The sequence below is a fragment of the Lolium perenne genome, chromosome 4 (genome assembly GCF_019359855.2).
Source record: "Lolium perenne isolate Kyuss_39 chromosome 4, Kyuss_2.0, whole genome shotgun sequence".
Classification (NCBI taxonomy): domain Eukaryota; kingdom Viridiplantae; phylum Streptophyta; class Magnoliopsida; order Poales; family Poaceae; genus Lolium; species Lolium perenne.
Window position 1 is genome coordinate 139,118,981 of NC_067247.2, and position 24,629 is coordinate 139,143,609.

The 24,629-nt window shown below is 44.0% G+C and overlaps 2 protein-coding genes across 2 annotated transcripts; both read right to left on the reverse strand.

The window, feature by feature from the left end:
- Window positions 1–7,685: 7,685 nt before the first annotated feature.
- LOC127294030 (AP-2 complex subunit sigma) lies at window positions 7,686–11,411 on the reverse strand. The gene is made up of 6 exons (XM_051323772.2): window positions 11,253–11,411; window positions 11,058–11,156; window positions 10,918–10,968; window positions 9,648–9,821; window positions 8,834–8,893; window positions 7,686–7,928 (listed from the first exon to the last, which is right to left on the reverse strand). Exons 1-6 carry the CDS (start codon window positions 11,253–11,255, stop codon window positions 7,887–7,889), a joined length of 429 nt encoding a protein of 142 aa, XP_051179732.1. The 5' UTR covers window positions 11,256–11,411; the 3' UTR covers window positions 7,686–7,886.
- A 1,732-nt stretch (window positions 11,412–13,143) lies between these two features.
- On the reverse strand, window positions 13,144–14,118 carry LOC127294031 (21.9 kDa heat shock protein). Its single transcript, XM_051323773.2, has one exon. The coding sequence runs from the start codon at window positions 13,995–13,997 to the stop codon at window positions 13,389–13,391; it is 609 nt and encodes a 202-aa protein (XP_051179733.1). The 5' UTR covers window positions 13,998–14,118; the 3' UTR covers window positions 13,144–13,388.
- Between the last annotated feature and the right edge of the window lie 10,511 nt (window positions 14,119–24,629).

Genomic DNA, 24,629 nt, shown 5'->3' on the forward strand with positions numbered 1-24,629 from the left:
GTGTAGGATTACACGAACCCTCAATGCCGGAGTTAACAAGCTCCACAATTCAATGTTCATATTTAAATAACCTTAGAGTGCACGACAGATCAACACAACTAAACCAAGTACTAACATAGCATGCACACTACTACCATCACACTATGAAAGGAGGAATAGATCACATCAATACCATCATAGTAATAGTTAACTTCATAATCTACAAGAGATCACAATCATAAACTACGCCAAGTACTACATGATGCACACACTGTCCACATTACATCATGCAGGAGGAATAGAGTACTTTAATAACATCACTAGAGTAGCACATAGATGAATTGTGATACAAAACTCATATGAATCTCAATCATGTGAGGCAGCTCATGAGATCATTGTATTGAAGTACATAGGAGAGAGATTAACCACATAGCTACCGGTACAGCCCCGAGCCTCGATGGAGAACTACTCCCTCCTCATGGGAGACAACAGCGTTGATGAAGATGGCGGTGGTGTCGATGGAGAAGCCTTCCGGGGGCACTTCCCCGTCCCGGCAGCGTGCCGGAACAGAGACTCCTGTCCCCCAGATCTTGGCTTCGCGATGGCGGCGGCTGCAGAAGGTTTCTGCGGGTTTCGTCAATCGTCGTAGGGTTTTCGCGACGGAGGCTTTAAATAGGCGGAAGGGAGGCGTCAGAGGGGGTCTGGGGGCCCACACTATAGGGGGGCGCGGGCCCCCCCTTGGCCGCGCCGGCCTAGGGTTTGGTGGCCCTGTGCCCCCTCTCTGGCGGTTCTCGTGTGTTCTGGATGCTTCCGGGCAAAATAGGAACCTGGGCGTTGATTTCGTCCGATTCCGAGAATATTTCTTTACTAGGATTTCTGAAACCAAAAACAGCAGAAAACAGGAACTGGCACTTCGGCATCTCGTCAATAGGTTAGTTCCGGAAAACGCATAAATATGACATAAAGTATGCATAAAACATGTAGATATCATCAATAATGTGGCATGGAACATAAGAAATTATCGATACGTCGGAGACATATCAACTAGCTACAGCTAGAACCCGTAGTCCATGGGGGAACTACTCACGGAGCATGATGGAGGCTGTGGCGTTGATGGAGATGGCTTCCGGGGGCACTTCCCCGTCCTGGCAGGGTGCCGGAACAGAGATTCTATCCCCCGAATTGGAGTTTCGCGATGGCGGCGGCGCCCCTGGAGTCTTTCTGGAGTTTCGTCAATCGGTATCGCGTTTTTAGGTTGAAAGGTGTCTTATAGGCGAAGAGACGGTGCAGGGAGGTGCCTGGGGCCCCCTCACCATAGGCTGGCGCGGCCAGGCCCGGGGCCGCGCCGCCTTATGGTGTGGTGGCCCTCTAGCCCACCTCCGACTCTACTTCGGTGTTCTGGGGTCTTCCGGGAAAAATAAGATACTGGGTCTTTGTTTCGTCGAATTCCGAGAATATTGCCCGAACAGCCTTTCTGGAACCAAAAACAGCAGAAAACAGGAACTGGCACTTCGGCATCTTGTTAATAGGTTAGTTCCGGAAAACGCATAAAAACATTATAAAGTGTGAGAAAAACATGTAGGTATTGTCATAAAACAAGCATGGAACATCAGAAATTATAGATACGTTGGAGACGTATCACCGGCCATGGAGGCGAGGAGGCGGAAGGTGTCGCGCAGCTCTGCTTCTTCTTCTTGCTGATGACGCTGTAATAGTCGCGGCCGGCTCTCTCTTGCTTGCTCAAGTCCCATGGTGGTGGCTTTCTTGCGGGAGTTGCTTGTCGTCGGCGGCGACTTTGTTGTGGAGCTCCTCTCCTATGTTGTTTGACGTTGGACCGAATGACAGTAGAGCTGTCGCTCCTTCACTGCTTTGCTCCGGCTGATGGAGCTCTCCTGTGCTTCGTCTCCAAGTGGTGCGTCCCCGGAGATGACGTCGCAGTCCGTCGGTCGAGCCTGATCTGGAGGAGGAAGACGGAGGACTAGATCGCGTTTTCTGGTTTTACTTAGGGTCCTCTTTGCATATCTTAGACCCCTGTGTAATTTTCTCTATCTTTCCGAGTCTCTTTGTACTCCAGTTTATTAATGCAGTTTTGTCGGGTTTACACCCGAATGAATTTCAAAAAAAAAAAATCTGAGTATGTACATAGTAGAGCAGGGATATAGATATATACTTGCCCCAGGAGGACAAAAATCTTTTGCTGTAATGAGCGAATAGGTACAACGCCAGATCTTTTTCATACGCCAAAGCTGATGTCCCAGTTTAAAGCATCGATATGATCTTGGCCGTTAACAAACGGCCCGGATTTCATTCAGAAAGCCGTGGAAGGAATTTGTAGAAATCGTCATGCATTCTTTGGTGCTCCGTACATAAATAATTTTACCATAGAGTACCAACAGTAAAAAAAATATGATAATGTAACGAGAAAAATATCAGAAGCCCTATACCATATTTTCTCAACGAATTCAGAGCGGATCGAATAATGACCAGTTGCGGATTCCACACGAATATGCGAGGCTGGAAACCGGAGCAGACTTTGAGCGGAAATAAATTTAGTCGGATATGTATGCACATAAGTAGGGTGGCAAACCATATAATATTTTTTGATAAAACAAGTTTAAATGAGCACTTATACAAATAAATAATGTCACAAGACATAATGGATAAATATAGCATAACCACATGAGCAAAGTAAGCTCATAAATGAAATAACCCAAACATAAGTGCTAGCATAACACCACTGCATGCTTTAATAGTAGCACGCTTCAATAGCTCAGTGTATACTCATTTTCTTTACTATGCAAGTGGGTTATTGTTTAATGGAACTCGAAAACTCACTAACAGTGGCGGAGCTAGCTCATTGTTACAGCCCGGGCAAAGTACAAGTAAAATTAGCTTGCTCAGTGCTTGCCTCATAAGAAATCTTGCTTAGTGCCTCACTTACCAGTAGTACTTAAGGAGAAATCACCAGCTTAGCCCGGGCAGCTGCCCGGGCATGCCGGGCCTTGGCTCCGCCCATGCTCACTAACTACTAAATATGCTATATTAGTTTCGACGTTTCGGATGAAAATCAGATTGTTCGGATAAAATCCGTCGAATAATTGTAAATAGCTTTTTGAAACGAATATCCAGGTGTTATTTGGCATACCATATCCAGTGTTAAGTTCAAAATCGAACACTCTTATTGATCAGATTTTTGAAATTTAATGTAAATTCTCTAAAACAGATTTAAAAACAAATGTGAGGCAAAAATTATTCTCTCCTTTTCCTCCCCTAGACGTCGGCCACGAACCACGAGCATAGAGTATACGCAGCACGCCTACGTTTGCTTTGGTGGATGAGAGTGCAAGGAAAAGGCCCAGCTAGGCCAGGCCTAATAAATAGGTTAGAGGAAATTAGGCCTGTTCTATTGAGCCCATGTGCAGGTGATTTAAAATTGTGCAGAAATCCAATAAAATCAAGAACCTACAAACAATGTCCGGCAACTCATATACTACTTGGATATAATTCAGAATACATAAGAACGAATCTGTAAATCGTTTTGATACATGAAAGTTGTGCTTGCTTTGAAAGTCTCTCGCTTGAGCAATTCAAATTGGTTCAATATATATTTGTATCGACTCAAGCAAAAACTACAAAGTTATTGCTACGACTACCTAAAGTAACACCATGGGCGGTATCATGTGATGTTTTATAGCATTTTGTCTCAAAAAATGGCAGGTAGGCATGTTTGCCCAGGCTTCTAGAAACTTCTAGGTCCACCCATGAGTAACACCCCATATTTGAAAACATGCGCATTTTGGTATTTCACGCTTTCTCATTACTCATGAGATACACAACACATACTTCCTCTATTTCATATACTAAATCACTAATTAGTATAAGATGGAGCAAGTATTGTACTTGCGTACACGTCCCGAGTCCCGACCGATCAATCGAATCATTTTGTACCGCAAACGTCTCGTTGGTTCTCTAAAGTGAATTTTTCAAACACGGGGTACTCCTGAATCCGATTAAACTTACTCCAGTACTGAATTACATAATTATCGGACCACCAAGTTACATGTCGGGAGGAGGGGTTTTATTTAAATTGTTCATATAAAACTTATGATTTTTTGCTTAAGCTACATACTTTTGAGTTTGGGTATAAAAATTGGCACGCACATACATGTGTGTTCTCTACCGCAAATATTTTTAATATTTTGTAAATGCTAGAAATTCGAATTCTTAGACCTGCTAGTTATAAGGTTTATGACTTATGAGTACCCGTGTCCCACTATGTATTTTCTGTTGGTACTCCCTTGCTATACGTGTCGGGTCGATTTTACTTCGAAGGATCCGCTTGTCCGTCCTCTACACTGCCGTCCAGCTCACCCACTGCAGCATCTGCTACCCCATCGTACATTTGTACTGTACCACTGATGATTGATCCGTGCACTTTTATACTCCCTTTGTTCGGAAAATAAATGACTTAGATTTATGTAGATTTTCGTATATTTATATATTATATGTGTTTAGATATATGTGAGTCTATATAAATTTAAATCACTTATTTTCGAACGGAGGAGCGTTATATATATGATCATGCACTGTCAGTGTGATCTTGAGGGGTCTGAGTACTAGTGGTGCTCCAAAATGCGTTTTCGTACACGGGGGTTTACACAGTTCCACTTGCAGACTTGCAGTGCTCGCAAAAATGCTTCTTCCTACAAGAAAGTTTACAAATCCACTTCTACGTAATGTTTGAGCATTTATATATGTGTGATATTTTTACTTTCAGAACTTTTTGTGTTTTCATCGACCAAAACGAAGTTCCGCTGACCAGTCTCTTTCCAATCGATTTCCTTTCGCAACGATCGTCTTTGGACCGGAAAGACAAGACTGTCGATCACGTTTGCCTTTTCATAATTCGTTTCAGATACGGGCGAGTGTCTGGTTTTGGGACCAAAAATAGGCTACGCGAGCAGTAGGCCTTAGCCGCATGCATGGGTCCTCAACTCCTCATCCACCTTAATTATTGACCTTATCTCACCATCATCATCTTCTCGAAATCACGTCCAAATGATGGCCATAATTACCTTTTGTTTCCGATTTCTAGATATAAGGTGTATAGCTTTTGACACGAAAAGTAAAAAAATCATGCATAAAGAAAAAATTACACCAGGTTTAGATGGGATTACCGGTGGACAATTGGCTTGAGAAAAACAAGTTTGCAAAAGATAGGAAAACACAATTAAATCCTTAAAAAAGTTGTCCGAACATGTTGTGCAGTGCAATAGACATTATATTCTAGATTTTTTTTCTCAAAAAACTATACACCTTATATCTTAGAATGGAGGAAGTATCTATTAGCTCGAAGGGTATATGATGGTTGATCCTCTATCTCTCTCGCTCTCCCCGTGGGACAACACTACCCTAATCAAAATCCACTTGTTTTTTTTCCTTTCATTTTCGGAACCATTAGTTTTCCATTATCCAAATAAGAGTTGGCTACTTGTTGGTTGATGATCTATGTAAATGGTACGAATAATTTTTGTTTCAAAGCTGTATCCTCATCTGTCTTTAAGATACGGTCTGCAATTATTCAGATCCGACGGATAGGAACACGGTTACGGATATTCGTCACGCGGATATCCGATGAATATGGTAGCGGATATGGTATTGCTATTATCTAGCGTATACAGACTATCCACCATTTTTCGTGAATTATCCAATCTTCTCAATTAGGATAATCCGGTTAGATTAACAAACTCGCGGGACCAAATACCCAATTAGTCCATTAGCCAAAGGGCTGTTTTTATATATAATGGATGTCGACACCATTTTGGGCTTGCCTCTATGAACTTGAAAAGTTGATGATTTATGGGCTTGGAATTTTGAAAAGAAGGGAGTCTTCACACCGCATGTTAGTAGAGACGAAGTATCGTCGTGAGGTTGGCTAGAGAGAAGATGAACCTCATTAGACCAAACTATAGAAAGAAGGAGCTGGACGTCTCTATGGAAGGTCAAGGTTCCCTCTTATGAAGTCGTCCTATGGAGACTTGCTAAATTGTCTCTACCTTCTGCTGACCTCTTATACATTGGAACATGGCGACCACAAGCAGGTGTCTTGTGGAAAGTTGGACTCCGAGTGTCCAATGGCCCGGTGTGTATGGGCGCAGAAGAAGATGAAGTACTGGAGCATCTGCGTGCTACTACTGAGCCAAACTCGAAAAAATTGGATCTTTGTGGAGATTGGTGTAATTTGAACAACTTTCCACTCTAGTGTTATTCTTTTGAATATTTTTTCCGTATGTTTTGTGAAATTGAAATTATGTCTCACGTATTTAACCGATAATAGGTAAGTTCTATAGGACCGAAATCAGATCGATAATGCTAGAGCAGAATGCTGGCCTATAAAAGACAACACATTCAACAAATGAGTGTTACGGAGATGCGAATGCTAGTGGATGTGTTGACTGTTGACATACAAGAAAAGACCAGATTAGAAACGAGATAATATGTGATAGGCTAGGGATGGCACCGGTCAACGAGAATTAGTTCAATATTGATTAAATTGGTTTGATCATATCCAACGAATACCTAGAGAATCACCAGTTAGGAATTCTAATGAGTATGGAAAATACGAGGGGTAGAGGACGATCAAAGTTGATATGAACGGAGATGGTAAAAAAAAGATTTAGGGGACTGGAATATTCCTAAAGATTTGGTTTCTGATAGGACCGAATGAAAATCAGCGTTCCATGTGTCAAAATCTTAGTTTATTTGTTCTTTTTTCTCTCTCTCTCTCTTTTTTTTATTTTTCTTACGTTTTTGTTAGGTTTCATATTTAGCCTACCCAAACATGGTTGGGGAAAAGACTTTAATGATGATGATGTTGTTGGTTGTCGTTGTATTTAACCGACAATCTTTGTACGGTTTCAGTTTAAATTTGCTCTATTTTCAATCCGAATCTATTGTCCGATCTAATCCTTATTTAAATTTACATCTGGTCGTTATCCGTAAAAAGTAAGGAAAAACATACAAGTACAGCATTATCCAACCCAATCAGATCTGCACACAGCACCGTAGAGAACAATCTCGTACGTCACCTACCATCCGGCTGTATACGGTACGTATTAACATATTCTCCTGACGGATGCTGTATGCGGTCCGTGTGGCACGACTCACGTGTGATCCCCACACGCAGTACCTCCGTATTATGTTCCGTGGTCCATTCCATGCCATCAAATATGCTTAGGAGTACCGCAGGCCTGTGCTACTCTACGTAGTGACAACAGTACACTAGGAAAAGTAAAAAAGCTCGATCATCTCCATGGTGTATACATTCATCAGTGCCGTAATTTGGGATTACTACCAACGAGAAAACTAATTTCACCCTCCTGAACCCGTTGTTCTGGAACGTACCGCACGTACTGAGATACTGCTTGGTGTACTGACGCTGGATTAATCAGTTCACAACTCAATACGACCTTCCAATTAACTTCCCTCATGTTGTCGACAGAATGCATATCATAAATTCAGATCCTTCTGCAGTAATAGCTGTTGAGCGTTAAAGGCCTAGGCAAACGCGTTTCCGACACTAACTTCGGTTCCAAGTGTATGCAAATGAGCTTAACTACATCTTAAGCCAAACCGTAAGTATCTTGAAACGAGCGGCAGTACACAAAATTCTATTAACAAAACGAATGAATAACAGGTGCAATGGATTTGGATGAATAGACTGTTGTTTATCATTATATTTGGATAAAAAATACTGCTGTTAGATTCCCACAAAGTTCAAATATCAGTGAACTCAGAATACACCGGTGATAAAGATAGAACAACTATACAAGATTGAACAGAATATTGTATGATAACTGCATACATTCTCAAAGGAGAGTTTTGAACGGCTTGATCAGACAAATTACTTAGTCCAGCTTCTCCAGTTCGCCCATCCTCTCTATTATTGCCTGCAAGTATGTTAGGTGCTGACAGTTACTTATTTTTGGAATACATAAGCCCGTGTCCAGCGATTTCAGTAAATCACAGAAGTTGAAAATACATAATTTGCTGACCGTACAGATCACTGCAAATGTTACTTCATCAAGAAGAAGAAAGGAAGCATTAAACATGCCGAACCAACATGTCCATAAGCATCCACTTTTTGCTCAGGGTGCTGCTCGTTGCAAGTGTTAAGAAACCGTTTGAGTTCAAACTATGAAACTGTGTGTCTTTTTATGTGCTAGCTTGATCGCTTGGTTTGCAACCAACGACAGAAATTGAACTAACCTACTTGCTTCTTGTTTAACACTCTTTAAACACACCTAACTATGATAGTTTAGGGAACACATGAACACACTTTTAAACACACTTTTAGTGGCACCACTGGGCTTCCAGAGATCGAGGCTGACACCACTAGCTCTGATCCAGAATGGTTAGGTTAAGAGGTTTAATGCACCAACATGACTTGTACTGCCTAAACAAAAGATAAAACGAAGTCTGAAATAGTGAAGGGACATGTTAGACCCCCACTGTAGCCCTAGTCCCCACCTCATTCTTTATGCAAATAAAAAAATATGAAAAAATTCAACCCAAGTGGATCTCAACTCAAGAAAGCTCATGAATTTGATCATAGCATAGTATATCGCCATGCTGTCCTTACGGAAAAGAAAAGGCTAATACCACAACAATTCTAGACAGCATAAGCTGGTCAATCATAGGTCTCCCAATGGGACTAAACTGAGTTCTGCTTCCTTCATTTCATACGGTATTAAAATGAGGAAATCGATATATACATCTATTAAATGCGATGAAAAGAAATAAATAATTACGATCAACACTATTGTGTCAGAAAAAAGAACAAAGAGATACACACCTTTTTGCTTGTCTCTTGCAGCTCTCCAGCAAGAATAAACTCATCTAATATCAAGTAAACCTACATGACAAAGTGAAATAAGAACAAGATACTTCCAAACGAACTGCAAACTACATGGTAAAGCATATTTTACACGGGTGCAAATAAATGATTAATTGTTGAAAAACATCCTGATACTACACTGATACAGAGAGAGGTTTCGTAACAGAAATGGTCAAGATGTCAGTAAAACCTATATGCTCTAAGTGGATAACTATTTCATACATCTCAGTCGCATCCACACATTATATTATTATTATTATATTATTGCATAACCTGAACCCTATCAATAATTTTATATCATGAAATTCATTAAGTTGTTGGTCAAGATGTCAGTAAAACCTATATGCTCTAAGTGGATAACTATTTCATACATCTCAGTCGCATCCACACATTATATTATTATTATTATTATTATTATACTATTGCATAACCTGAACCCTATCAATAATTTTATATCATGAAATTCATTAAGTTGTTGGTGAACATAATTGCAACATAAAGCTTAGTAAGTTTGGATCTTGAATATACAGAGGAACTTCGCTAAGCTACATTATTCTAACAAACCATATACGCATATCAAGTGAACTGGTACCCCTCAAATCAAATGTTAATTGTTACACATAATATTAATTATGGTTATGCAAAAATATATTGAGAAGAAAAGTATGAATTGGTTAGCCAAACATGTGTCTGTTCTACCACATAAAAAGGGATCAGAACAAGACCATAAGCTGAGTAGGGAAAGTGTGAGCCCGGGATGAAAAAACAGTACCTTATGAAAATTAAATACTAAATCAAGCTCACAGACGTTGCTGAAGAAATGGTCCAGTATCTCAACGAACAAGTGGATGCATTCCAAGTATGCCAACTCATTATCTGTGATATCTACACAAATTGCGAAAAATAGTCCAGCATATCTCCTGTAGATAACTTTGTGCGTGCGAAACTGCATCAGAAAAATTCCACAGTGAGACAAAAAAAAACACAAACCAAGCAAATTTAAGGTTCAAGTGCTGCTATAGATCATATGCCAGATTTTACAGTCTGGAATCAGTCAATGCACTAGGAAACTACAAAGCCAGATCTACTAACTTTAGCAATGAAATTGAATCAATGGATTCATCAGAAATCAAGTTCAGATGGAAAATATTACAAAGAGGTTCTATATTGTTACACTTCCATATATACTTTAGTTGTCAATTGCAAAATTAAATTTAGCTATGTGTAGATATCCAACAAGGAGCTAATCAGTCGACACAATATTGTCTCATATAGCAAGTCCAATAGTGAATAAAAGGTCTTATAACATGTCTATTTACATTCTTTTGAGACAAACAATAGAATAGGGTAAGTCATGTTTTCCTCACTTTCTCAAATTCTCAATCCAGATGTAACTAATACCTAAGGTTTAAGTGGGTGTAAGCAAAGGTCATAACGTGTCTATATACATTCTTTTGAGACAAACAATAGAATAGTGTAAGTCATATTGATAAGACAGTGGAAAAGTCTTGTTACTAGACGAGAAATCAATAATCGGACCGTGTATAAGCAAACATACCAGTGAATTGCAGACAACAGAATCTTGGATTACCCCAGTAGTTGAAAACAATTTGGATTCACTAAAGACTGCTGTGTGTTGATAGTAAATCATACCCCTTTTCGTATTCCTTTAGAACTAAAATGAATAAACCGCTATCCTAACTATCGTTCTTTGGAAAATTTATACTACAAGAAATCATATATCTTAATCCTTAGCAGCTGCATAATAAGCCAGCACAGAATAAAAGGAAGATATAACTAATGCACACAATTCACATCGCAATTAATAGTTTCTCGCTTCCAATCCCATCGATCAGCTCAAGAAAGTCTGCTGATTTAAGCACCCAGCCAACCAAACTGCAAATGAAACAAGAGTCCTTTCGCTGGTACTACCTAGTCTGGCAGAAGGCTACTCCTAAGCTAACTAGTCATTTTTGTGCCAAGAGAAAATTGTGCAGCCGAAAATAGCTCAGGATCGAATCAATATCAAGCAGTCGACATACCTCCACGAAGTTGGTGAACTTGGGGTCCCGATTGACCACCAGCCGGTGCACCTGTAAACCAGCGAGGAAACGGGATCAACAAAGGACAAACCGAAACTGGAATCGGGCGGAACTAATGGTGACCCGCGCAACCCTCTCACCTCGTACTCGACCTTATGCTTCTCGGAGTCCTCGAGCGGGACGTAGTACTTGGCCAGCCGCGTCTTCCCCTGCCGGTTCTGCAACAGGATGAACCGGATCTGCACCGCCAAATCCAAGAAATGGAAGAATATTTAGCCAGTCTCGATTAGATGTAAAGCTGGTTGAATTGGTGCGGAAGCGATTGGTTGCGGTACCATGGCGTAAGATCGGGTTCGTAATCGGGGATGGCTTCGGGTCGATTTGGAAATCGATTTAGGTTTGGGGAGAGAGTGGGGAATCCCCTTCTCTTCCTCTCTCTCTCCTTGACCACGTAGTCTGAAACTCTGAACTCTGAAAGACCGTTGTACCTCCAATTGGTTTCATACATTTTGGTCCACTTTGCACTATTTTTGGTAGGAAAATAATTTTATAAAACCCCGTCCACAAATTTATCCTGTAGAGTGTAGACCAACTTCAGCAATTGACACATGGACAGGAGTGAGAAAAAATATAGGATTTTGATATCTATTTTTAGCCATATATACCACTTGTCGATGAAGTTCATCAAATCATCTTAATTATACCCTACATCTTATATGTGCACATCTTATAGGTGCACGAATCACAATTTAAGTTCAAGTTTGATGGTACGCTATAGGCGCAAAAAATTTACATATAGAATATTACAGATATGCATAGAAATTTTATTTAATAACATTTTAAAAAATTGGTGGAAGAAGCATACACATACTTGTCCATCTCCAGTTCTCCACCGCTATAATTCCATATTAGGCATTCTCCAATCTGTGGATAATTTAACAAAAAGTGACTTTGGTACATGCGCATTAGTGCTTTCAGTTTTTAAAAAATATATTTATGAGATTTCAAAAAAATTGAGTTTAAATCTGCACATACTTAAAAAAATTCTGAATGTATTGTAAAAATTTCGGAAGAAAATATGTCGTATTATGAACTATATAAAAAGAAAAATTTCTAACAAAAATTATCCATATATAGCCATAAATTTGTTTTCCTGTAGCTAAAATTATAACATAATTTTTACCGAAATTTCGCACGAGTATTCATAACATAACAGAGTATGGTGTTTTGGAACATGGGAGCATATGCTCCCTCTATTTTAAAATGCATCTTACACACATTTTCAATTTTAAAAAATTGAAACAAAAAGTTTGCACGTACATTCTTCACGTGCTACGCACTCATAAAATTGTTTCATAAAAAATCGACTTGTCATATGACGTGTGTAAAAAAGATAAAACACAGTGCTAAAAATAATGTTGTTCGCAAGATAAATTTTCTCTTTTTTACATAGATCATAAAAAATATTAGTTTTTCGTGAAACTTGACGACCTCACATATATTATAGAGATGTACTCGTAAAAAATTTTGTCAAAATTTTTTGACACTTCAAAATATGATTTTTTGTAGAGGGAGCATACGCACCCGAGAGCCGAATTGAATTTCCGTATTTATTGAATAATTTTTATAATTTTTTAAAACATAAAAATATAATTTTCAAATATTTTAAAAACCGGAAGCACTGATACTCATGTGCACCAAACCTTCGCCCTTCAACATAATTTAAGAAAAACTAATATTACGAAGGAGCAATATGTAGGAAATTATCATGAAGGAGTACATGTTTTTGTGAAATTTAACTCGGCTCTCGGGTGCATATGCTCTCTCTACAAAAAAATTATATTTGAAATTGTTGAAAAAAAATTACAAAAAATTCCAAATTTCATGAAAAATCAATAATTTTTGTGATCTATATAAACAACCTTATTCTCTGCACCGATATATTTCCTTTTTACACACGCCACATGACAAATTAATTCTTCCCGGAATGACTTTCTAAGCGCGTACCATGTGAATATGTGTGTGAATTGTGCATTTTTTGTTTTAATTTTTTAAAAATTTCAAAATATATGTTAGATTCATTTTAAAACAAAGATAGGATATACTTCCATGTTCCAAAATACCACTCCGGTACCACAAAACGCAACTTTTGCTTACGAAAACAGGCGAGTACTACTACTATTGAGTATGCTGCTCCAAGAGATTAAATCAGTACAAAATTTAGCGTAGAAGTGGTAAATGTTTCGATTGATCGAAGGATCCAACATCAGCTCATAAGGGTAGAACACAAGACAACTCTCGCCACGTTAATATTGAACACAAATCCCATTTCATCGGCAATACAGAGCAACCTCACAATTTACCACACACACATAGGCAAAAGACATTTCCACATATGAACGCGTGAACAACCGATAGTTCTCCAAATCGCGATGTCCTGCACAAGTCACAAGCGCTAGCTCTGTGCTCGATCACACATCGGCCTTCGACGTCCTGACCTCCGCGCCCTTGCCACCGCTGTTGGCGTCCTCCCCGGCGATGCTGATGACGCGGGGCTCCCGCCTGCGGTGCTCGGCGACCTTGGGCACCGTGACGGTGAGCACGCCGTCCTCGAGGCGCGCGGTGACGCGGTCGACGTCGGCGCCGGCGGGCATGCGGAACCGCCGCCAGAACCTCCCCGCGGCGCGCTCGGCGCGGTGCCACCGCTCGCCCTCCTTCTCCTCGTCCGCCCTGCGCTCGCCGGAGACCCGCAGCACGCGGTTGTCCTCCACCTCCACCTTCACGTCGTCCCGCCGCACCCCGGGCACGTCGAGCGAAATGACGTGCGCGTCGGGCGTCTCCTTCCAGTCGCACCTCGCCAGCGCCACCGCCGGCGAGATTGCCCCCGCCTGGCTGCTGGCCGACGCCGGCCTGGAGGACACCGCGAGCGGCGTCTGCTCCAGCACCCGGAACGGGTCGTCGAGCATGTCCCATAGCCCACCGCTCAGGCCGTACGGCACCAGCGCGGCCACGGGCGGGGCCAGCACGGCCATCGCGACAAAAGCCGCTACGGTCAGAGCCTTCTTGGACACGGCCGCCATTGCTACACTCTCCTGTATACGAAGCTTCAACTACTGTTGGATGAACCGCTTTGTTTCGCGCTAGCTCTCGATCGTGATAATTCGTCAGCGTGTGTGTCGATTCTTTCCCTTACTCGAGATGTGGTCATGTGGCGTGAGCTCGCCGGTATTTATACAGGTTGTGACAGGTCGATTTCCATGCAAGTAGCTAGCTCGAGGACTCGAGAAGCTTCGTTCGTTTGATCCCATTTCTACGAGCTTCCGGAGATATGGAGGTTGGTGGCCAGGAATTCCCGGAGACTCGAGAGATGTCTTCTGCCTGGTTGGGCCTAGCTGTCTCACTGGGCTTAATATATGAGTCCAGTTAAGACATAGTCGACTGAGAACATTTTTTTCTCCCTCTCCGGTGAGCCCTTGCCCCCCCAAGCCACCCGCCCCCTGCCAGCCCGCGGCCGGCATGCTGCCCCTCTCTGCCCGAAGCTCCTCCTCCACCGGTCCACCGCCATCCCGGCCACCCCTCTAAGCTCCACACCCTTTTTTTTAGCACTTGTGACCTCGCACCCGCACCCTCTACTTGAGTTTCTTTCTCGCCATCGCCCTCTACGGCGCGGCAACCACATCGTCATCGGTTATGGCTCGCTGGTCTCTCCTCCTCTCCTCTCTTCATTGTTTTTGGGTAGTGTGTGCAAGGAAGAAGAGAATCTTGAGAAGATAAGGTATAGGGAATGGATAAGATAGGCCCATAGCACGAATGTAGGAGTGTTGATCTGTCGGTGTTGAGTTTGATCGAGCCCTGAGCTAAACAGTTTGCTGAAAATTAGCAAAAATGTTAATATTTATACCAATTTTACGGTCACACATGTACACAAGCTATGACCATATTGATACCAAAGTTGTGACACCCTCAGATTGTTACAAAATACTTTAACACCTTTATATGTTGTTCTGAAGGGCAAAACTAAGTTATCGGTCTAGTTTTGAAGCTCCCATCTATACAAAGCCAAGGGCAAAAATATGATGCAAATCAACTAGATGATATTGAGCAACAAATCAATTTAAATTCCAAAACCCAGCTTGTAATAGCATGAACCCACAAATTTCCCTTTCCATACTATGCATAATGAACCAAGAGAAATTAAACGGCATACATGCAAAGTACAACATTTTTCATATATATAAAATTAGAGTGTTTGTAAGAATAAAATCCTCCCATCTTGTAGAGGAGATTGAAGACCAGCCTCACCAATACTACCGAATGGCTGCCACGGTGTCGAGGACGGAAAAAATATCATCGTGGTGGCATGCCTCCACCACCTCATAGGTGGACAAGGATGTCACCGCCGCAAACATTCTGAAGTAGGGAGGTGTTTAACTGTTTGCTCTATGAGGGGGTGAGGTTGGTGAAGCCAAATAAGAGGAGGATGGCATAAGGAGGAAGATGTTGGCCACCGACAAGATTAGGAGGTGATGCATAAGGTACGACAAGAGAGCAAAAGGCTCATAAGGATGATGTGGGCGGTGAATGGACTAAGACTTAGGTATGCATGTATTTTGGAGATTGAAGATTTAGCCTATGTTAAACATATATATGTGGCTGGCTGAATGTCGTTATAATTTATTCGTGATTCATTGAAGTGAAACCTGCCATAGATGTCACAAATATGTGTACTATCTCTAAAGAAAAAAATATCGTTGGTGACATTTCTTAGCAAAAATCCCAAAAGATGCATAGATTTTCCTCATTATTTAAGAAAGTTACGTATTCTTCTCTTTTTGTGAAAGAATAGTTGCGAACAAATCACAACCGTCAATTGTTTCAGAATAGTCTCACAGAGATCTTGTACGACCCTTTCTATTCTAGTGGAGTGAACGCAGTTAGCTAGCATCGTACTCGACGATGACTGAATAGAATACCAAGAAGTATAATTAATTTTGGTTTTGTTAATTCTTAGTCGGCTGAGAATTAAGTTAGAGCTGATACATCTTTTTTTTTTTGACGTTGTATCGTGTGGGATGTAAATTGTAAGAGCAACTCTAGCAGTGACTAAAAAGGAGCTGGAACCGAAAAATTCGGGCGAGAATATGGGTACAGGCCGAAAGAGGTCCAGAACGGAGGCCGAACCCCATAAAATGAGTTCGGGAGCTGAAAAAGTGGACGGCCGCCTCGTATTTATACAGGGCGCGGGGGCGAGTTGAGTTCCAAAACCCTACTCCCGGTGACGTGGGCATTACCCTTCGGGTAACCGACATTGCCCTATCCTGTATTGATTAGTTGGAGGCCCATGAAGACACCTGGAGGCAAGATGGGCCACCTGGGCGGCGCACCAGAGGAATCCTTGGCGGGCAAGACAAGGAAGCGGCCGAACAAGGAAAGATTAGATCTAAAGTTGTTGTAAACCTAGTCGTACTTGGTTAGACCTCTTGAGACCCGGCCTCCTATATAAAGGCCAGGAGAGGGGCTGCCGAGCGAGAGAATCAATCACAACAACCATAGCCGCAAGAAAATCTAGAGCTAGGTCACCATAGCACTTAGCCTCTCGACGAGATCTCAGCCGAACTATTCAGCACCCCATTGTAATCCATTATCATCATAATCAAGAACAGACAGGTAGGACGTAAGGGTTTTACCTCATCGAGGGCCCCGAACCTGGGTAAATCGCTCTCCCCGCTTGTCTGTGAACCGATGTCTCGTGTCAGCTTGCAGGATTCCGTTAACCCTAAGCCCCAAACGGAGGGCATTGCCGAGGAGTACCCTCGACAATTGGCGCCGTCTGTGAGAACCCTGTCGGCACAAGACCAGACATCGGCGGAACCCGTCATGTCATCGGCAGCTTCATCAGCACCGTCATCGCCTCATCTGGGAAGCCCGATTCGTTTCGGATCCTACGAATTCACCCCGCACAGCGACTCGTCTCGCTCGACTTTCTCCGATCTGCAAGGCAACATGGAGATGACCTTTGGGAGCGTCCACTACAACGTCAACTCGGAAGGAATTCTTCGGCTGCTGGAATCGCCCATCTCCAGATCGACGAGCCCAAGCGCATCGTCATCACTCGACCTTTCGGCTGGCCTGACAAGCCCGTCGAGTTCGCCCGCGCCTTCGACTCCCCGTTCGGCATCCTCCATGTCGGTCGGGTCCGACGATCCCGCGTCCTCGGAGCTAACCTCGTACTACTGCATGAACTGCGACACCAGGCACGGGCTGGGATCGAGCGACACACCGTTCATCTGCAATGCCCACTATTCATCGGGAGAGGACAGCATCGACAGCATCACCCAAGGAGACACCCGAAGAGCGGCGCCCCTTCAAGTTTATGTTGCTAACAGGGGAGACGGAGATCGCACCCCCCGTTCCAGCAGGCGAGCTAGCTTTGAAAACAGCGCCAGCAATAACAACAGCGACCATACCATCGCAGAGGAGGAGCGGGCAGCAGCCAAGGCAGCCGTGCTCAACAACACGCCGCTTCCGGCAGGAACCACGGTTGGCACTCTCAATGCTTATCGCTCCATATTGGAGAAAAATCGGGAGTGACTATCCAAGGAGCAATCCACCCTCGAGAGACGCCTATCCGCGGCAGACCGATCCAGCGAGCGACGAAGGGGCTCGCAAGGAAGCGCCTCTCGAAGTACTCACGGGGGAGGCAAACATCGATCAAGAATGTCCAGGCTCTCGGAAGACGATGCTAGAGAAATAACATCAAATCTGACCAAGTCCTTCATGACCACAGACACCGCGAGCATGCCACGACCAAAGACCATCGCGGGAGCAACCGCCAATCTCGCTGCATACCTCATCAATCAGCGCCCTGAAGGTTCCATGGCTCAAGCTCACCGAGGTGCCCTAGAAAGTCTCGCGATATTGGGAGACAATCTGGTCCCAAGAAAGGACAAGACCACGTTGCAAGCCAGCGGCTCAAAACACCATGCGAGAGATGCTCGGGATGAAATTACTCAGAGAAGAATCGACAAAGCAAGGCGGCGACGCGCCGCCAGAGAGGAACACGATAGTGATTCTTCGGATGAGAGCCAGGAGAACGACGGCGAGCTTAGGGGAGCCGATTGTTTAAGCTACAAAATTCGGGAGGCGATGCCACTCAGGAAGTACAAACCCACCCCTACCGATGCTGCCAAGTACGATGGGCAGCAGGAGCCGAGATCCTGGATAGAGGATTATCTACAGACAGTGATTCTGCAAAATGGGAACCAGATAGCAGCAATGCAGTGCCTGCAGCTTTACCTAAATGACTCAGCGCGAGCCTGGTTAAGAGGTCTGCCGAAGAATTCCATCAAATCATGGGACGACCTAGTAGAAGCCTTCATCGCCAACTTCCAAGCAACATACAAAAGGCCCGTCGGGATCGAAGAGTTACGGCATTGTCAGCAAAAGCAGAAGGAGTCGATGCGCGCATACATTGGGAGATTCACCAAGCTCCTGAACGCTGCAGAAGACGTATCTATCGACAGGGCAATCGACGCCTTCAGCGATGGCATCTGACGTGAAAGCTATATAGAAGAACTCGGACGCAAGAAGCCGAAAACCATAACCAAGTTAATGGAAATCGCCAACAGCTGGGCCGATGGCGAAGACAACGTTCGAAAGCCACGACAGCGCAGCGACGACGAAGATGACGACCAGCCGAAGCATGACTCGGGTGGTCGAAGGGATCGTAACAAGAGAAGGAAGAACCGTAGCTATGATGACAGCAACTTGGTAGCTGCAGGGTACTCTGATCGGCAGGACGATCGGTACGATGACAGGCGAGATGATCGGCAGGATGGTAATCGGAACAACTCTGGGAACCGTGGCAACTATAAACCACGACAACAGAGAACCCCCGAACTACCCTACGCTGAGCAGATCAACGCCCCCTGCTACCTGCATTCGTATACCGATTCCAAGGATGGTAAATTAAAGTCCAGCCACCTGCTCAGGGACTGTCGGCAGTTCATCGATATGCATAAACTCATCCAGCAGGCGGGCTAGCAACAGCTACCACCACCCCCACCGCAACACCAGGTCTAGCAAGCTCAACCTCATCAACCCAATGAGGCATTTCCACCACCACGTGGGCAGATGAGTATGATCCACAGGACAGGTGTTCCAAGGAGAGAAATGAAGAAGCTCACCCGAGAAATCAACTTGGCAGAAAGCATCATGGCGAACATCCCTGAGTATGTCGAGTGGTCGTCTCAAAACATCACGTTCAGCCGAGCGGATCACCCGATGACTATACCAAAGCCAGGACACGCTGCCCTAGTGGTCGAAGCGCAGATAGGAGGATTCAAGATGAGCAAAGTCTTCATGGACGGAGGAAGTGGACTCAATCTGATATTCCTTGACATAATCAAGAGTATGGGGATCACCATGAGAATGCTAGAAGAATCAGACACCCGCTTCCATGGGATCCTCCCTACTTCACCAGCGTACTCTCTTGGCAAAGCGTATCTGAACGTCGTCTTTGGCAAACCCGACAATTTCAGGAAGGAAAAGATCGAGTTCGAAGTCGTGAACTAGGAGTCGCAGTATCACGCTATACTCGGGAAACCAGCTTATGCCAAGTTCATGGCTGTACCGCACTACGCATACCTCAAGCTGAAAATGCCTGGGAACAACGGGACAAACATTACAGTCTATGGAAGTTTCTCACGCTCGGACAATTGTGATCGGGACTTTCAGAGGATTGCTGCTAAGTTTGGCCTGAGGCAGGAAATTGCTGACCTTCCGCCGAAGAGTTCGTCACGCAGTATTAAGGAAGAAGAACGCGTTAGAGGAGCAAAGAAGAAGTCAGCCGACCTCGCCCTTGAAGCTCCGGCAGTACAAACTTCGGCAGCCCAAGTTTCAGCAGCAAAAGCTTCGGCAGTTGACGATGCAGAAGATATAGGAGGCAGCAAGACACTGACAATCGCAGCCCAGATCCCTGGCGAAGTCGACGACGCTTCAAAGAACACCAACACGGTGACCAAGCCAGAAGATGAGAAGAACCCCTTCAATACTTAAGCAATCTACTAGTATTTAGTTTCATTTTCCTTTCCAAACAGGGCTTCCCCTTTTTTCGCCCTTTAATCCCGCGTTTTTTACTAATAAGAACTTAAGTTTCGATTCCTTGAAAAGCTTTGTAGTTAACCGGAGCACCTAAACCGCATCTTTATAAACCACGGCAAACGATGGCCCAACACAGTACGCAGCAAAGGATCGTGCTCCGAAAAATGCCTCTACGAGTGCTACAGGATGCAAAATAAACAAGGACATTAACCCTTCCCTCTGCTATAGATTCCTCTACGAGCGCCGTAAATAGCAAGAGTCCGGAAGTACACATCAACACAACCCACGTTCGATATTTTACTTACGCAAATATCAAGGAACAACGGGTTCACCGGCAGTCATTACACCCGAATAATTCGGGAATGGCTGTCGAAGCATACATCGGTTGAAGGCAAAGTTGCGCATACAACGGGATTAGCAAAACCCGCAACACGAGCTGATCACTCAAAAGATTTGCCGACCAACGAAATACATACACGACTAAACGAGCAATTAAGATTTGCTCTTTCAAAATTTGCCAACGGCATCAACATGGTAAAAATACATATACATGTATCTACCAAACAATAAACGATCCTAACACTTGGATCAAGTAGTCAAAACATCTATACAAACAACCTTAATTCCTGAAATCACCCTTGCGGAGTGTCTTTTTCTTCAGGTGCCTTCGAATCCTTCTCCAGCTTGTCGACAATTATATTGGCAGGTAGCAAAACCTTCGGATACAGCATCTCCAAGTCACCAGTTGCATTGGCAATAGACAGTAAACTCGCTGAAGGATAATGCGCAAGTACAAGAGCAAGCGTAAACCTGGCCCCTGCAAAGACCTGAGCTCGCACCAAGTCCCGAATCTTCTTGGTATTCCCAAACTCCGACATCAGAGTTAATAGCGTGGGGGAAACTCTGTTCAAGGGAAACATTGTCCTCCAAATTACCCTCAGGGCTTTGTAGCACTTGTCGAAGAAGTGGTGAACCTGTTGGACCCGATCCTGAAACTGTGCAACAGCCGAAGCCTTCGATTGCTCCCACCAGAAAATTTCTTCGGCTGACGACAGCTGGGTCAACGCGTGTACACGCTCGTGAATCCGCTTGTTCTCCTCCGCACGATTCAAAGATATGACTGACAGAGCGATCAATAAAAGATTAGCCAGTACATTTCTGGCGGAAGAGTAATGAATACAAGGGTCAGGGAACTTACAGTTTAAACTTTCGGTGGCTTTATGAAGTTCAGTAAGGGCGTAGCGCTCTACATCAGCCGCAATTTCGCCCTTCTTCTTGATGATAGCAGCCAAGGCGTAGGTGCTGCGCAGATCCTTCTCCAACTGTGTGATCCGATCCTTCATATGTTGGATCCGATCATCTTCAGAAAGAACACCCGAAGAATCTTCGACAGATGCAGGCACGGGGAACACCTGCAAGAAACAGCGTCAAAAAGCATGACAGACCGATTCCTTGAAACATCGGAAGATACTCCCATCGGGAGAATGCAAGTGATAATATTATAACAAAGAGCGTGCTAGCAACATTGCTAGCACAGAGTTTATTACAACCGAAGATTATCCAAGCAAGACAGTGTTTCCAGAGAAGTGAATTGGGAAGCGAAGGCCTCCAAAGAGGAGATAACTCCTCGCAGGTCCTAAAAGAAAAAAGGGGGATATTCAATGAAAAATCATTAAGCAAGATACACACCAGAGAAGTTCATGTTGCAATCGACAGGGACTTACAGAAGGAGGAGTCCTGGTAGCGGCAGTTGAAGGAGCATCTTTCCCTTTAGAAAGGGAGGAAGCGGTTGATATCTGAGCTGCGGGGGCTGCTTTAGGAACCGACGCTTCAGAGGCAGCGACGTCCGGCGGAGTGGCTCCGGGTTTGGCCTTCTTGGCCGGCGGCTCGATGAAACCTTCGTCGCTGTGAAGGGAATTGATCAACGAAAAGTTATGAATGGAATGCAAGAAGTAAAAGGATGAAATACGGCTTTAGGGAAGAAGATACTTACATATCGAAGAGGTCATCTTCGTCGGCAAAGCCGCCAGTCGATCTCTTCGCGGGTGAAGACCTGGCCTCCTCCGCAGCTGCATCAATAAAGGCATCATGATCAGCGTCATCATCGCGCACTGATCCTTCTGTGTTGCAAGCATCATCGGCTGAGGAAGGAAGGTTGGCATGGGCAGCTTCCGAATCTATCGGGTTGTCACATTCATCCTCTGGATCTACATGTTCGGCAGTACGAAAATCAACAGGGACTGAGGAACCTCTTCCTTCAGAATTGTCATTTGGTGAATCTTGTAAATTTCCAGAAACTATGGGAACCTGCTGAAGAATGGAGTGAATAAGAACAATGAAAATATGTCGACTAAGCAAAAACTGTCGACTAAGCGAAAGCAGCATGATGAGGGTATAAGAAAGAAAGTTACCCCTGACAGCGGATGGTTGGCATCGAGAGGAGCATAGGAAGATATCAATGGGATCGAGTCCTCCTGACTAAAGAGAGTGAGGCGACGGACTTCATCAAGCAGCTCCTTTTCCGACAGTTCAGCGACATTGATTCTGGTTTCATCTTTTGGACCCGTATACATCCACATTGGATGAACCCTCGCCATGACTGGCTGAACCCGACGCCTCAGGAACACCGCTGCTACCTCTGTGCCAATCATGGTTTGTCCATCGGCTTCTTTGATCCAAAGGAATTTGGTGAATAATTCGTCGGCTGCTGCCTTTTCATCAGAAGAAACAATGTTCTTCCAGGAATCCCTCGGCTTAGCCTCAAGAACGTCGGCAAAGCAAGGGAGCTGGGACTCGGTTGTCACAGAATCTTTGACATAAAACCATTTCAGTCTCCATCCTTGCACGGATTCTCTCACCGGGAAACTACAATAGTTAACTGATACGTCTCAAACGTATCTATAATTTCTTATATTCCATGCTACTTTTATGATGATACTCACATGTTTTATATACATTATATGTCATTATTATGCATTTTCCGGCACTAACCTATTAACGAGATGCCGAAGAGCCAGTTGCTGTTTTCTGCTGTTTTTGGTTTCAGAAATCCTAGTAAGGAAATATTCTCGGAATTGGACGAAATCAACGCCCAGGGTCCTATTTTTGGACGAAACTTCCAGAACACCTGAGGGGAAAGGAAGTGGGGCCACGAGGCGCCGCCACGCAGGCGGCGCGGCCTAGGGCTTGGCCGCGCGGCCCTGGCGTGTGGGGCCCTCGTGTGGCCCCGCGTTGCTTCTTCCGCCTACTTAAAGCCTTCGTCGCGAAACCCCAAGAGAGCCACGATACGAGAAAACATACCGAGACGCCGCCGCCGGAAATCCCATCTCGGGGATTGAGATCACCTCCGCACCCTGCCGAGAGGGGAATCATCTCCCGGAGGACTCTACACCGCCATGGTCGCCTCCGGATTGATGAGTGAGTAGTTCACCCCTGGACTATGGGTCCATAGCTGTAGCTAGATGGTCGTCTTCTCCCCATTGTGCTTCATTGTCTGATCTTGTGAGCTGCCTATCATGATCAAGATCATCTATCTGTAATGCTACATGTGTGTTTGTTGGGATCCGATGAATAGAGAATACTATGTTATGTTGATTATCAATCTATTACCTATGTGTTGTTTATGATCTTGCATGCTCTCCGTTGCTAGTAGAGGCTCTGGCCAAGTTTTTGCTAGTAACTCCAAGAGGGAGTATTTATGCTCGATAGTGGGTTCATGCCTCCATTAAATCTGGGACAAAGGATGTAAAGTTCTAAGGTTGTGGATGTGCTGTTGCCACTAGGGATAAAACATTGATGCTATATCCGAGGATGTAGTTATTGATTACATTACGCACCATACTTAATGCAATTGTCTGTTGTTTACAACTTAATACCGGAAGGGGTTCGGATGATAACCTGAAAGTGGACTTTTTAGGCATAGATGCATGCTGGATAGCGGTCTATGTACTTTGTCGTAATGCCCAATTAAATCTCACAATACTCATCATGTCATGTATGTGCATTGTCATGCCCTCTCTATTTGTCAATTGCCCAACTGTAATTTGTTTACCCAATATTCTATTTCTTATGGGAGAGACACCTCTAGTGAACTGTGGACCCCGGTCCATTCTTTTATATCGAATACAATCTACTGCAATACTGTTTTACTGTTCTCTGCAAACAATCATCATCCACACTATACATCTAATCCTTTGTTACAGCAAGCCGGTGAGATTGACAACCTCACTGTTTCGTTGGGGCAAAGTACTTTGGTTGTGTTGTGTGATGGCGTGTAACTCACACGTTCGTTGGGAACCCCAAGAGGAAGGTATGATGTCGTATAGCAGCAGGTTTTCCCTCAGTAAGAAACCAAGGTTTATCGAACCAGTAGGAGCCAAGAAGCACGTTGAAGGTTGATGGCGGCGGGATGTAGTGCGGCGCAACACCAGAGATTCCGGCGCCAACGTGGAACCTGCACAACACAACCAAAGTACTTTGCCCCAACGAAACAGTGAGGTTGTCAATCTCACCGGCTTGCTGTAACAAAGGATTAACCGTATTGTGTGGAAGATGATTGTTTGCAGAAAACAGTAGAACAAGTATTGCAAAGAGATTGTATTTCAAGAAAG